The sequence below is a fragment of the Carassius gibelio genome, chromosome B1 (assembly GCF_023724105.1).
Source record: "Carassius gibelio isolate Cgi1373 ecotype wild population from Czech Republic chromosome B1, carGib1.2-hapl.c, whole genome shotgun sequence".
NCBI classification, from domain to species: Eukaryota; Metazoa; Chordata; class Actinopteri; order Cypriniformes; family Cyprinidae; genus Carassius; species Carassius gibelio.
Window position 1 is genome coordinate 7,715,048 of NC_068396.1, and position 16,708 is coordinate 7,731,755.

General features: G+C 35.0%; 1 protein-coding gene and 1 non-coding gene across 2 annotated transcripts; both read right to left on the reverse strand.

The window, feature by feature from the left end:
* Positions 1-794: 794 nt before the first annotated feature.
* On the reverse strand, positions 795-15,087 carry LOC127948907 (serine/threonine-protein kinase/endoribonuclease IRE1). The gene is made up of 22 exons (XM_052545750.1): positions 14,756-15,087; positions 12,987-13,104; positions 12,672-12,705; positions 11,856-11,928; positions 11,705-11,777; positions 11,322-11,444; positions 10,552-10,656; positions 10,170-10,437; positions 9,888-9,966; positions 9,658-9,811; positions 9,337-9,464; positions 8,674-8,802; positions 8,279-8,498; positions 7,906-7,996; positions 7,636-7,825; positions 6,877-6,976; positions 6,484-6,683; positions 6,178-6,325; positions 5,776-5,903; positions 5,576-5,699; positions 5,335-5,402; positions 795-4,060 (listed from the first exon to the last, which is right to left on the reverse strand). The coding sequence occupies exons 1-22, from the start codon at positions 14,813-14,815 to the stop codon at positions 3,890-3,892; spliced, it is 2,784 nt and encodes a 927-aa protein (XP_052401710.1). The 5' UTR covers positions 14,816-15,087; the 3' UTR covers positions 795-3,889.
* Positions 15,088-16,410: 1,323 nt separating this feature from the next.
* LOC127949748 (U6 spliceosomal RNA) lies at positions 16,411-16,518 on the reverse strand. Its single transcript, XR_008152427.1, has one exon. It is a non-coding gene; the product is annotated as a U6 spliceosomal RNA (small nuclear RNA).
* Between the last annotated feature and the right edge of the window lie 190 nt (positions 16,519-16,708).

A 16,708-nucleotide genomic window follows, 5' to 3' on the forward strand; every position in this document is an offset into this window, starting at 1 on the left:
GATTTTGATTTCAAATAAATGTTGCTCTTTGGAAATTCATAGAATATCCTTGAGGAAAAAAAAATACCTTCCTTAGAAATTTTAAGATGTAAAACAGTTTTCCATATTTATACATTTCTTGATCAGCATATCTTAATGATTTCTTAAGGATTATGTGACACTGGTGTAATGATGCTGAAAATTAAATTCAGCTTTGCATCACAGGAATAAATTGTTTTAAAATCTATGAAAATATATGAGGTTTTAAATCTATGAAATATAGCCTTGCATGTTCTCAATAACCTGAAGCATATGTTACATTATTGTATTAGTGATCCTGTGTCTCAGTGTTAGAGCATTGTATTAAAAGTGCAAAAGGTTGTGGGTTTGATTCCCAGGGAACAGACGTTAGGTTAAAAGTGTTAGCCTGAATGCACTGTAAGTTGCTTTGGATAAAAGCGTCTGCTAAATGCAAACATTTATTTTTTACGGCAGCATGTGCAAATAAGACAATGTTTGGGGGAAACCATGAGGAAGATTAAAGGTACTTACTTCACTACATCTTAATGAAGTAACTCTATGTCCTCTTTGGTAGTGTTTATTTACATTGCCACTGCACATGAACAAATCTTTTTTTAATGTTTTTGAGCTTGCCATTTGCATCTGTCACCAAGACCACTTATATTAAGAATAAAGATGGCCATTACAAAGCTGACAAATGATTTAAACATTAAGCGCATTTACACAATAACAGCTTACCACAACATAATGGATTAAATTCAACGGCTGAGAAAATGTAGAGCAATGCAATCAAATGCTTAAAGGTACAGTTTATTTAAGATTATATCACTCCATAATGTTTTGCAGGGCAAAGTTAGTTTCATTTTTAGGTTTCAAACATTTTTCATGTAGTTGACTATAAGTCAGTTGTTGATGCTGTAATAAAATGGCACAAAAAAGTATAATAGCACTACCACATTTTTGTACAACGGTAATACCATTGTGTGTTTTGTTAAGTAACATGTAATTAACACAGTATCCAGTGACATGGAAATCCATAACAACAATAATCTGAATCAAGTATAAGAGTTTATAATTTGTGCCAAAAATAGTTCCAAAGATTTTTATGGCAAATACATTTAATCTTCACTGGGTAGAAAAACAAAGGCACTAGTATTTCCACATTCAGTGAATATTTCCAGTGGCAAAAATCCTCAACACTTAATTTATAAAAATACATGTTTAAAACTAGCAGTATAAAACTAGTGTACAGCAGGCTGTAAAATGCTTCACAATATTTGGTTTTAAAGCTGTAACACTGAGAGATGAGGATGAAGATGCAATGTGAGGTGGAGGATCCAAAAATGTAGCCACACAAAGCAAAATCAAAAGAAAAAAATCCCATTCCCAATGTATCTGAATCACAAAAATACATATGCATATACACGTGGTGTATAATATGACAGACAAACTAGTTTTTTAAGTCTAATTATGAAATGTTGTCATAAATCTGCAAATATCAGTGGACGTTTTGCTGGCTTTTATCATTCTTTAAGCATCTAAACTGGCTGAAGGAATAGTTCACCCAAAATGTATTTCATTATTTGTTTCTCACACAAAGGTATTGAATATGAATATCCTGCACAAGATGGACCACATATGTGACCCTGGACCACGAAACCAGTCTTAAGTCTCTGGGGTATATTTGTAGCAATAGCCAAGAAAACATTGTATGGGTCAAAATTACAGATTTTTATTCTATGACAAAAATCTAAAATAAAAGTCATTAATCACTTACCCCCATGTTGTTCCAAACCCATAAAAGCTTTGTTCGTCTTTGGAACACAATTTAAGATATTTTGGATGAAAACCGGGAGGCTTGTGACTGTCCCATACTGCCAAGTATGTTACAATGTGAAGGTCCAGAAAAGTATAAAAAAAGCATCGTCAGATTTGTCCATCTGCCATCAGTGATTCAGCATTAACACTATGAAGCAACGAGAATAGTTTTTGTACCCAAATAAAACAAATAATAATGACATTATTCAACAATTCCTGTCAACAGTCTCCTCTGTGTCTCTCCACATCACTCAAACTGCCTACGCTCTTCTGTGTCAGCCGCGCCACAAGCATGAGCTGTTTCTACGTGTATTTAGCTTTTATTTGAAAGATAACAGTGCATCCTTGTGGAGCGGCTGATATAGAAAAGCATACGCAGCATATGGCGATATGAAGAGAAACAGAGGAGAATATTGAAAAAGGAATTGTTGAATAAAGTTGTTATTTTCATTGCTTCATAATGTTAAGGTTGAATCACTGATGGCAGTTGGACATCAGTGTCTTTCATATTTTTCTGGACCTTAACAGTGTAACTTACTTGGCAGTCTATGGCATAGTCTCAAGCCTCCCGGTTTTCATCCAAAATATCTTAAATTGTGTTCTGAAGACGAATTTAGCTTCTACAGCAGGATAGGCAACTCTGGTCCTGTAGAGTTTAGCTTCAGCTCTCATAAACACTCACCTGCCGGTATCTATCTAGTAATCCCGAAAACACTGATTGCCTTCTTCAGGTGTGTTTAATTAGAGTTGGAGCTAAACTCTGCAGGATAGTGGCCCTCCAGGACTGGAGTTGCCTATCCCTGTTCTACGGGTTTGGAACGACATGTGATTAATGACAAAATTTTCATTTTGGGGTGGAGTATCCCTTTAAGTAAAGATCATGTTCCATGAAGATATTTTGCAAACTTCCTACTGTAAATATATAAAAACGTAATTTTTTATTAGTAATATGCATTGCTAAGAACTTAATCTGGACAACTTTAAAGGCGATTTTCTTAGTATTCAGATTTTTTGGCACCCTCAGATTCCAGATGTTCAAATAGTTGTATCCCGGCCAAATATTGTCCTTAAAAACCATACATAAATGTCAAGCTTATTTATTCAGCTTTCAGATGGTGTATAAATCTCAATTTTGAGAAAATATACACTTAAGATTGGTTTTGAGGTCCAGGGTCACATTTATGTTTTTTTTTTCACCCCCTTTTTAAACTTTTGTGGTGAACTATCCCTTTAAGAAACTTTATTATGAAAATACTTAAAGGAACACTCCACTTTTTTTGAAAATAGGCTCATTTTCGAATCCCCTAAAGTTAAAGAGTTGAGTTTTACAATTTTAGAATCCATTCAGCCGATCTCCGGGTCTGGCGGTAGCACGCTTATCTTAGCATAGCTCATTGAATTTAATTAGACCATTAGCATCTTGCTAAAAAATGACCAAAGAGTTTCAATATTATTCCGGTTTAAAACTTGACATTCTGTATTTACTTTGTGTACTAAGGCCAACGGAAAATGAAAAGTTGTGATTTTCTAGGCCCGTTTAACTACAGGGGAGTTGGAAATAAAAAAAAGAAAAGCCTATTTTCAAAAAAAGTGGAGTGTTCCTTTAACTTTCTACCTAATAAGAATATAAGTAGTCAGGTGGTGATGCAGTAATCCTGTGTGGTAAAAGTCAGAATTAAAATAAACAAAACTGACAGAAATGGTAGAACACATGCCAATCTACTGGCTGATGTCAACTCATCAGAAAATATGGGCTTTTTATTTCTTTGCTATTTGTTTGACATGATAAAACCAGCAGCAAACAATGGCAGCTCTGTAAACGCCCTTAATAAAAGCCCACTCAGTAACTTGTTTGGTTAATCTAACCTATAAAACCTGTTTCTGTAAAAGCATAAAAAGGTTTACATTTCATTCAGCAAGTCCAGTTGGATGTTTAGGAACGAAATGTGCTCACAGTTCTGAAGTTCAGAATTATACACTGACAGAGTCCTAAAGGTCTCTGTTTCCTCAAGGATCTTACTTTTCGTCTCCTGTCCAGCGTAGTAACAAACAAGCATGTCTCTGTGGATGTTCAGTGGTGGTAGTATGGGTGAAAGAGTCTCTCGGAGGCACAGATGCCAAGCGCTGAATGCGTGTGAAGCAGTAACCGGGGGAAACGGGAGGTAAAATATACCACGAAGCCATCGGGGACTTCACCCAGAGCTGTCTGAACCTCTGGTGGGAGCTCATGATAATGATGTTTCTGTTGAAAGACATTACAAGATTTCAGATTTTTACAGAAGGCTTCACATTCTATTCTATTCTATTCTATTACATTACATTATAATTATAATTATGGTTCACAAGTCTGGGGGCAGTACAATTAAAAAAATAAAAGAATACTGTTATTCAGCTAATTAAAATCAAGATGAAAATTCAGCTTTGCCAACAGAGGAATAAATTATATTTTTACATTTATTAAAATATAATGATTTGTTACAATATTTCTGTTTTTACTTTATTTTTATCAAATAAATGTAGCCTTGATGAGCATAAGAGACTTAAATATTAAAAACTTACCAACCCCAACTTTTAAATATTATATTATAATATATTAGAAAACTAGGGCCGGGACTCGATTAAAACAATTTAGAAATAGTACATTTCAGAAATTCAGGAAGCTTATAGGTGCTGGAACCTTCTGTAAAGAGTTTTTTAAGTAAAACACAATACTGTCAATTACATTGAGAACATTGGAAACACTGACTATTAGAAAACATCTCTTTGTTGCTTCAGAGGCCATAACATACTAAGTCCAACTCTCAATAACCTTGGCCAAAACAATAAAGAGTTCAACATAAACTGTTGCACCAACAAAATAATATATAGTTCAACATAAAGTGTAAAGTCCACGCTAACTGCTATATGTTTTGCGTTGAGGTGATACTTGATGCTCGATGTGCTGCAGTGATATGAGAAGCGAACGCTAGTTGGTGCTCCAGTATAATCGGTCCGCCGAAACAAATCCAGTGAGAAACGTTCCGCGGTGCAAAAATAAGTTATTAAAAATGCGGGAATTTTTTTTTCTGTAATTAATTAATCTTAGTTAACGCGTTATTTTTTGTGTAATTAATTAATCTCAATTAACGCGTTAAAGTCCCGGCCCTATAGAAAACATTATATTATTATCATTAAAAAGTCTGTTGTCACTGATTTTTCTTTTTTTATTATTATTAATTTTTCAGCAAAGATGCATTCAGTTGATTAAAGTGAAGGTGAAAATGATTTTTCAATCATAGGAATTAATTATATTTTCAAATATATTAAAGCAGTTTAACAGAAAAAAAATCACAATATTACAGTTTTTACTGTATGTCTGAAGTTTTTCAACTTTCAACAGTATTTTACAAATCTTACAGACTCCTTTTGAATGATAGTGTATATTATATTATATTAAGTGCAATGTTAATAGTTATTTTAGTGATTACTCACTTCTCTATGCAAAACATTTTATATGTAAAAACACATAACACTTACTTTATTTCTCATTGCTCTTAGTAGGTCTCTCACAGAGTTTCCTTTATATGTGCGAAATTTTCTAAGATCTGCCAGATGGAAAAAGATTGATATTAGACAAGCAAATATACATATATAAATAAACACGTTTTAAACCATTTTCATTTCATATGCCTTAAAACATTCCACATTTTATTCAATATTTCTCTAAAATAAAAATGTTTTAACAGTATTTTTTGTAATGGTAGCTGGCAGTGCTTACCAGTCTGTAGTGGTGCTGAAATGTGCATCCTCCAGTTGGTTCTTACCACAGATCTGCCAGAGTTTTCTAGACGGGCCACTATAGCGCTATCTGCTGGCTCCTTCTCTATTCTGTCACTGACATCCTAGAGCCAAAGAACAACTTCAGCACTGCACTTTCTCACTGGACCCTTCACTGAATACGCACACACAAACACACACCTGAAAGAACTGCAGTTGTTTCTCTGGGCTCCAGAAGAAAGGATGTTTGAGGACGGACGCTGCCGAAGGACGGGTTTCCGGTTCAGCACTGATCATCCGCTCAATCAGATCTCTGCCAATCACATCCTCTACAAACACCAAAACAACCCAAAAAAACAAATTTTAATTTTTTTTAATCTAATTTATTAATTGAAACCTATTAATCTGCAAAACCACATTGTTATTAGTCAATGCTAAAAAATTTAAAATGGCCAAATAATATGGTTTTACACACACACACACACATACACATATATATACCATTTTCTACATTTAACTTCATGATAACATTGTCTACACAAAATCAGAACACTTCTCAAGGCAAAAGTACACATGCATTAATAAATTCATGCATGCACAAACCATGTATATCCTCCATAAAGTGGTCGAGGTTATAGACTCCAGAGAGAATATTAGCTTGACGCCGCAGAGTGTCACCAAACGGATGCTGTCCTTTGGACGTCACATAATAAAACACACATCCAGCCGAAAATATGTCCACTGCACTTGTCTAAAGACAGAACAAAGAGGGGAAAGGATACTTATACAGGAGACTTATACAAAATATATCTAATTTAATAAGCTTTTAAAATTCAGTTGAGCACAATATCTGTTTTTTTTTAACTAAACATGTGATGTGTGTGTTTTATGCATGTCTACGGGACATACAGGGTTCCCTTTTGGAGCATTTATGAGTAATTCAGGGGCAATCCAGCCTTCGGTTCCCGGTATTCCAGAGCGTAGGCTGAAACTATGGCGACCATCTGGAAGCTTCTTACACAAGCCGAAATCTGAGATCACTGCCCGGACTCGACCCAACGCCCCCGGGAGAGAGAGCAAAATATTCCGTGGCTTTAAATCCCTGTGAACTGAGTACAAAAGGGACATGCAATTACAAATGACGGTGGGGCCGTCTGTTTGCGTGCATGTATGCCATCAGCATCCAGGTACTCAATAGCAATTAATAAACATTAGTGCAATGCAATACTTCCATGTGCATTTTTAAGACGTTACAGGAAGGAAGATATGATAAGAATCATTGCTATGGCAATGGTGACTCACCAATATTGAGGGAGTGCAGGTGACTGAGGCCACACATGGTCTGGTCCAAAAGGGACACTGGGTTCAGGTCTGAATAAGGACAGCTTGGGTCCTCCACATACTACATACAAAACAGAAGGTGCATGGAAACAAATCAGTTATAATACAGCTTTAAATGAGAGTTGATTATAGTAATATTAATATTATTCATGAATATTTATTATGAAAATAAATAACAAAATGTGGTTATACAGTTAGGAAATACAGCACAGTACAGTAGGGATGTTGTTTTTGTACATAATTTTTTGTACATAAGGCTACATGGTTTCAATGCTGTTTTAAAATGCACTTTAAAAAAGTGTTATTAATAAAATATTAATTTCAAATAAAACAACTATAACCACATTAATTAGAAATGTATTCAAAAGTATGTTAAGAATTTTGAAAGCTAAAACTGAAATAAAAAACGAATAAAAAGACAAACAAATATACTAAAACTTTAAAATTAAAACTTAAAATATAAAAGCTAATTTAACATATTAATGAATAGTATATCACTTATACTAAAATAATGTGTATATTATATTTGACTACGTTACAGTAAATTATAGTTTTTGTGCAACTAGCCTAACTCTAAATCCTAACTGACTTTTAAATTCTAACGATACAATTCTCATGTTATTGCCTCATGTAGATCGACTTCACCAATCACGATGAAACAGCGAAAAGGAAATTGAGTAACTTTTATGTTGTAACACACATGCTCACACTGAAACACACCTGCTGGAGTGTAGCAGCACACAGCTCTATGGCAATGTAAGTGAACTGTCTGTCCCGCTCTGTGCAGAAGTAACGGATGACATTGGGATGCTCGTCTGATTCACGGAGGAGCTGAACCTCTCGCTCTGCAAACTCCACACACTCTGGAAGAATACGCTTTACCGCCACACGCCGGCCGTCAAAATCACCCCTGCATGTATAACACCAGTGAAGTAAAGGTAAAGATGAAACCAACCCACCAAACTATTATTACAACCCATAAAAACCCACCGGAACACAAAGGTTCCCGCTGTCCCATGGCCCAGCACCTCAGCAGGACTGAAAGAGATTTTACCAACTCCCACAACGTCAGGCTGATAACCTGAAGAATATGAGTTGAACACGATTTAAAAAACACATATCTAAAGGCTTATATTATAGTGAACAACATAGATAGGTGTGTAAATGAATTAAAAAGCTTATTTAGATCAAATAAAAAATGATATAAGCAGAACTTAATAAGAAAATAATTCCTATAATGAGTTGTAAAAGCAACAGTTTGGTAAATAATAGTTTGGATTTAATTGGATTTACACAGAAATGTGTTTTTGTGTTTCATGAATAAGGCTCAACAGTTGATATGGAGATAGCATAGCTTCCGTACTCTGTGATTGGCCAGCTGTCGTACATGAGGCGGAGTCTTTGCTTGAGAATGGCGTTTGATTGGATGCAACAGAACTGGTCTTCTCTGAATGGCTGTTGTTGTGGTTGTAAGATGAGGTTGAGGGCGAGGCACTGGGTTCTGTGTTAGCGCTCTGATTGGTCAACACTGGCAGTGGGTTAGAGTCCACTGGCTCTTCAGATGTCTGGGATTTTTTGATAGGCTGATTAAAAAAGGGAAAACAAACTGTTTTTATGCCAGTTTATTTATATTACATACATACGTATATAAATATTACATACATATTTTTATTTATACATATATATGAGTATGTATATTATCATAAAAATAAACTTGAATTGAATTATAAATATTAAAATAAACTCTCTACTACAAACCCTTTTGTGTGTTAGCAGGAAGGCAATCCACGCTCCAAGCAGCAGCGTCACCACCAGCACAGTCATGGGGTCAGAGGTCAAGGAGTCTGGCAACACAGGGGAGGAGCTGTGCTTCGTTACCGGTGGCAACTGTGAACACAAGATGACAAGTTTGTTCTTGGATGTTCGTAACGCTTGCAATTTCATCATGCATGAGATTTTCAACGATCTACATCCAATTATAAAGTTGCTATAGACACGATCTACATGTTGCATTTACACACTCACAATTGCTTTTTAACTGTATGCATTTCTTCTTTTCTCTAAACTGCTTCCTTATGTGGTTGTCAAATAAAACTGCCATTGCATATTGCGAATATTGTGGTGTCCTTGATAAATTGTCTTTGTTTTTATTTCATAGGTTGCTCTGGATAAAGGTGTCTGTAAAATGCATAAACGTTAATATGAATGTAAGGCATGGCAAAAGTTGCATAGATTACTTCTATGGTACTTAAGTGTATAGGTAACTTATGATATTATTACCTTTTTTGACATTCTATGAAAATAACAGTGTAAACTAAATTTTTTTAACAAAAGAAATAACATAATGAAGGCTTTGAACAACATGAAGGTGAGTAAATGGCAGACTTTTTCATTTCTGAGTGAATTGTGCACTGGACTCACTGGGTGAGAGGGAGAACGGAAAGAAGAGCCAGAAGCTCGAGGTGGGATGACTTCACCAGAGCGCTGCAGGTTCTCTGGGAAATCTCTCAACATGGTGGTGTGAGCCAAAGGAGGCACTTCATGATGACCTACTCACACACACACACAAACAAACATTAACCATTTACAGAGATACACCACTGTTTTAAAGCAGTTTTAGAAGAGTTTTAGGGCATATTTTTGTCTAATATACGTTACAAACTTCTGAAACTGCTGAACTACAACTTAAACTGGGGAGTTGTAGCACTGCACATGCATGCACGTATTTTGATGTACACGTACCAATCAGCAGCCACTGATTTTGCAGGGAATTGCTGCTTCCTGGTGGATATTTAACATCAGTGCTGGGTGTGATCTCACACTCAGGCCGCCCGTTACCCATTGTAACGCCAGCGGTGATCGGCCCCTCAATGCGTGCAAGTGTAAGACCTTTTGGCTGTCATGGGAACAAGATATAGTTATTAAGAAGGAAGTTTTACTGTTGGTTTTGAAAAATGGATTGCAAAACTTACCACTATTGCCACACCTTTGTGCACAAGAGAGGTAGAAGCATACAGATGAGAGTCCGTCTTGCCAACATAGAGAGTAGGACTATCAAAATATGCACACATGAATATATAATTAATTAATAAATACTTCTTTATAATGAGTTAATCATCAACTGATTTGTTTTATAGTTAACTGCCTTTTAAGGCATACAGGTTTGGCATGCAAGGGTGAGTAAATGATGACAAAAAAAATGGGTGATGAATCATCTCTTTAAATAAATGGATTTTTAAAGCCTAGTGTCTTACACTAGCTGAGTCTTAGTGCTGTGGTTCTCCTTTGTGAACTGGTAGACCCACTTCATGGTGTGGGACTGTGTGTTTTCTGCAGTGAAGGTCAGGTAACGCAGGGTTTCTGTTGCGACCGTCAGATGAGGAGCTCGCCGCAGACTGTCCTGACTCCATAAATAAAACCCTGCTACTGGAGAATCAAACTTCTGCATCCACAACACCTCACCAGAGTCCCGATCCACCGTAACCACCAGACCGTCCCCACTGGACGCAAAGTGGGACATCTCTGTGATTCACAGACACACTCAGTTGTGATGAATTCCAAAAACAACATGCTTACGCATTCTTAAATTCAATAGACTGGCTTGTAAAATCTGTGCATGCGTGGTGAAGGACCTACTATATTCATATTTTTTGTCATCATAGAGAGGCGCAGAGTAGTCGTTGTAGGTAGCATTCCAGCGGAGTTCCTGAGTCTTCGTATCATACATGGTGATCATATATTCTGCAGACATACATGTGGATACATGCATCACATAACCAACCAATCAAAAGTTTGGGTCCAGTAAGACTGTGAAATATAATTACAATTTAAAAAAATATATTTTATATATCTTTATATTTTATTCATATTTAAAAAATTTAATTAATGGAGGAATTCATTTGCAAAACAGATCAAAAAATCATTTTCAAAAATCATGTTTTTTCATTGTGCATACCAATTAATCTCAGTCAAACTGCAGTTGGGTTGTTTTGATTAAGTAAAAATAACAAAAAAATGAATACAGCTAATTACCACAATGAACCACAATACAAAACATGATAACATCATAAAAATATGATTTTTGGAGAGTTATCTGTTTTTGCAAATAAACTCTTCAATTTACAAAACTGATTTTTCAGCATCATTATGCCAGTCTTTAATGCCACATGATCCTTCAGAAATCAATATAATATGTTGATTTGATGCTCATGAAACATTTCCTATTATTACTAATGTTGAAAAAACACTGTTTAACAAACACTTAATAAAAAAAATAAAAAAAAATCTGATATTTTTCCTTAAACATTTTTCTCTTTACTTTAACTTTTGTGAAAAATGTGTGTGTGTGTTACAGAATGACTCAGGGTGTTATAATAAAGAGAAGGTTCATGTATGTGTGTTCGGACCTGTGCGACCAATGTACAGCAGAGGGGCAGAAGGGCAAATAGAGTCCGAAGAAGAGGTGCTTAGACTCGTCTGTTTTTCACCTGTCTGAGGATCAACCACAAACCAAGTGTCCTGTTTTTTACCTGGGAAAATACACAATACAATAAATGAGAGCGTGCAAGGCCATGGAGCTTTTCACAGATCATTGTGTGTACATGCTATCAGGGTTTTGCTCAGCAAAACTAGTACATGACTTTTAAGCTTTTATTAATTTGAACAAATTTTAAAAAATCATACTGAGCTGGAAATCACTTTTATTTTTAAAAGCACCACAAAGTGCATATATTTAACACTGATTTCACCAAAAACGTTACAAACACACAAACATGTCTGACATATATACCCGTGTAGAGCACCCCATCAGAGCTCCTGCAGGGAGAAGACTGGACCAGCTCTTGAATCGTGAACGGGAGTTTCTGCAGAGAAGATTCATATGAGTGACTGAGCTGTGACTCTCTGACAAACACACTCGCAGCCCTTCCCATGACACTCACCATCAGACCTTCTTTGCGCTTGCCTCCTAGTACATACAGACTGCCATCATTGGGATCCGGTAAAAAGCCTGGCCTACAAGAGGAAACAGACAACCTTAAAATCGGATCATAAAGGTGGGCATTATATACCAGAAATGTGTCAGACCTGAATGCAATTTTAAAACAATCACTATATTATTATTATTATTATTTTATTTTTATTTTGCTATTGGTGGTAATAGTATCTAATAACCTGCATGCCTTAAGTGATGTTATTTATAAAAAGAATGTTGTTTCAGAGAAAAATCAAGTTATTACATTTTATCCAAGATACTATCTTTTAAATGCATGGTGTCTGTAAGATGTTATTTAATTTAATTTTATATTTACTTTTTACTTTCTATTATTTATAGTATCCTAAAAACTGTATCATGGTTTTAGGGTTTAATGCAATATTTAAAAATTAGGCAGCACAACTGTTTTCAACATTGATAATAATAAGAAATGTTACTTAATCAAAAATGTTTGCATTAGAATCATGTAACCCTGAAATTAAGTAAACTGAGTAACGGCGGACGATAAATGTATTTTTGCACTCATGGGAATAACACATTTCTATTTATTTTTAAAATATATTTTCAATTCAAAGTAAAATAGAAATGTTTTATTTTAAACAGTAATAATATTTTAACAATATTACTGTTTATAATGTGCTTCACTGTATTTTTTTGGAGAGCATAAGTGACTTTTAAAAAAGAATTTTTTTTTTAAATCTTACCGACCCTAATCATGTAGTAGTGTAGATTCATTTAGATTCTGAAGCTGTTAAACACTTACTCTTGGAAATATGTAGGAACCTGTATGATGGGATCTAGAAGAGAGAGAAAGTAAAATGATTCTGGAAGTTGTTTGGCAGATAATAATACTACGTACAGTAATTACACTACTCTTAAAAATATGTCATGGAATAACAATTTTGTTACAACAAAATGTTGTCTTAATGCGACAACAGCACTACAAAATGACAATATTCTTTTTTATCATTTGTCATAATGCACATGCATGCAGATGCGCGCACACACACACACACACACACACACACACACACACACACACACACACACACACACACACACACACACACACACACACCTTCTTTTAGTGTCCATTTGATGTCTCCTGTCTGTTTACTGACAGCATGCAGACTTCCATCCAGTGTAGAAACAAAGAGCAGGGATTCTGGGAGAGAGACTGAACTTCCTCCTTCACACTGAAAGAGAAACCAGTAAAACACCATTTCACACATCACACTGCAGATATCAGACTATTTAAAACTAATCGCTACCTGATATGTATCCGTAAATACCCCAGTGTGTCCTCTTGAGACTGACTGAATGTGTGTGTGTACTTGTGAAGGCCAACATTTTTAAGCTCATGTTTAGCTTTAAATCTAATGCCAAAAACATGACTGTAAGAGTTAGATTCGTGGGGAGTGTATAGCAAATATGTTATTTACGAAAAATCATGTCTATATGATGTCCGCTCTAACATAGCTTCAGAGGTTTGTGTGTGTTTGTGTTAGAGAGCACAGTTAACAGTCAACGGCTAGTAACCAGGATATCCTTCTTTGTAACGACACTCCTATATTTACCAAAAAAAATTGCCTGACATTATATGACTGAGAATGACAACTTTCAATGAGTACAAAAAGTAAATAAATTATGAAATGTACTTGTTGTATGGCATAATTAGGCTGTTATTTCATTAAACCATACAATCATTATTAATTTGAGGGGATTCAATTCTTTACATTTTCAATAATTCATCCTGAGAGCATAAACAGCTGGTATTATTACCTCAGGTCAAACTAAACCTGAAGCTCTGCCTACAAACATTATGGGTCAGTAAGTGTTCAAAAGAAATTATCATATAGCATCACATCATTTAAAACTCACTACTCTGTTTTCTCACACATTCATGGAAATTCTTGTTATAACACACATGCACCCGCTCTGGGAACAATGCATCATGGATTGCGCGAGCTCTCCAGTACAAACTAAAGCCTATTAAGCGCGCGCCTATGCAGGTCTCGTGCTCAGGCTCAGGTAATATGACACTATTGTAAGAATACGAATTGAAATTAGCTTGAAAAGCTCTGTTAATAGGGTTGTGTTTCCAACTTTTTCCAAACGTGTTTCTTGGATCGGTCTTTTGAGCTGATTCATTTCGATGAACCTGTCCAAACGAGTCACAAAATGTCCAAGCACTTGACTGTACTGGATCACTTTGTTTAGGAATTAAGCTGCGAGGTATATATAATACAGTTAACAATATAAGGAAAAACAATAGTATTATAATTATTATTTAATTTGATTCAAATGTTTTCTTATGTATTATCAATACCATTATAAAACTTTTCAAAAATGCATTTTTTACAAAAATGACATAGTTACCACAGATGTAGTGCATAAAAACCATTAGACATACAGTATCTAATCAAACCTATAATATAAAACAACAACTAATTCAATTCAAAATAAATGTAAAAATCTGCGAAGGGACGCTTTTGAGCGATAACTAAAGAATCTGTGAATCGGGTTTTAGAATACGTTCGTTCAAATGAACCGATTCGGCGAAATGATTCCGACTCGCAAACTTTATTCATTATTAATAGTTAATTCACTACATTACTTTTTAATTATAATACAACAGTATAATAATATCAAATCATTATAATATGTGATTTCTATATTATTCTTATTTATTTATTATTTTTAATTAGCATATCGTTCCAAGAACCTCAGAGCACCCGCCTCTGCGTAGCCAAAAATAGACGAACACATAGCCATGTCCCCGTGCATTCCCTATAGAGACCAGCAACATGAAGTGGTAAACACATGCGGTCCATTTCCCCAATTTACCTGTGACACGTTTCCAGCCAAGCTGAGCAACAGCAGCAGCGAATGCCTCCAGTCCATCATTTCTCCTTGAATCTGCCAGGTGTGTCTGTGTTAAAGTTGCGGCGTGTTCTAGGTCCGTGTCAGTAAATATACACTGAGGTCGAAAGGGCTACAACAAAACGCCATAATCACAAAGTACCGGAAAAACTACACAGCGGCATACTCAATCACTTACAGTACTGCTTCAGTTCAGCATATGTCTGTAACATGCCAGACAACTGAGCCTATATTATAATAACAAATATTGCACATTTCCGCGTTGGGACGGAACTGGTGATGTCACTCAAATCAGTAGAAAACTAGAAGGCACGGCCATGTTTGTTTGATTGACAGCGCGTCTGACCAATAGCCACTCGCTGCGCTTGACCTGAAAGGCGGAGCTTCGAGAAAACGGCATGTCATTTTAAAACGCGTGGAACAATAACAGTTTGGCCCTGACGATTGATGACAACAGCCCGCTCTGTCTTTTTTCTTCTTTTACATTTAACATAGAATATTCTCTCTGCTTAAGTAGGCAAAATAATTTTTTACTTTAGCTACTTTAGTTTAAGTGCCATCGGAACAAGTAATGTTTTATTATTTCATTAAAATTAAGAAAGAATTACATACTGAATCAAACATGTATGACTTTTTATGTTCAGTCGTTTTCTCAACATAGTTATTTAAAGAATAAGAACTGTACATTCTACAAACCAACATAAACTAATGTAATCTGAGGTAGCTGTCTCCTAACATTTACATTTAGTCATTTAACAAACGCTTTTATCAAAAGCGACTTACAAAAGAGGACAATAGAAACGATCAAACTAACAAAAGAGCAACAATATGTAAGTGCAATTGACAAGTCTAGGTTAGCCTAATGCAGTACACTGGCATATATATATATATATATATATATATATATATATATATATATATATATATATATATATATATATATATATATATATACACACACACACACACACACACACACACACACACACACACACACAAAGAATGCAATAAGATATAATTAAAAAAATAGAAAGCATGTGAATGTGAATGCATGTGAATGTAACTTAAGTGAATGTAACTTCTTTGCAGATACATACATTTGAGCTCTGTGAAAAATAAATAGATCGATACAAATAACAAATACATAAATATATAAAACTAAACTAAACATCAAGGATGTACAAGGTAACAAAATACCATTATTATGGCCAACAAATTATGTTATTAAACCATGGAGAACATTTAAAACAATTAAATGTGTTTTAATAAAGTGTGGCATAACCTCAAATTATAATTACATACCATGAGCTCTGCTGCCCTCTTGTGCAACATTTTTAACATCAAGCCCACTAAACGATAACCCACTAATACAGTTTAAAAAGATCTACATAAATGTGTGTTTGTGTGTATAAAATATAGCCTATATATGTGTATTAAAAATATGTGAGCGGTTGTCTTTGCAACAAGTTGTAGATAGATGTGTATCTCCTAATTATTGTTTTTTGTATTCGCTGTAATATCAACGACTACAGCAGTTACTTGAACGGACTTTAGTTAAATTAATTAAGGATTAGAAACGACTGCAAGCACTTGTGAAAAAGAATATGTGGCAAATCGCAAAAGATTGGATACGCTTCACGATTATGCGTGTCATCTTTGCGCAAGGGACCATGCTAATCTTCTCTGTATCGATCCAATTTTAGTATATGTGTTATTTCAAACAACACAAACCATTAGCGGGACATGCCACAATATATAGATCAGATATTGGCTATTAAAGCACACGATGGTAGCAAAAAGCTTAGACAACAAATTAATTATATAACAAGTTTTTTTTATATCGTAGAGCGGTATAGGGAAAATCTGGAGTACATTTAAAATAATAAAAACAAAATGTTTAGGAGGGTTTACTCCCCT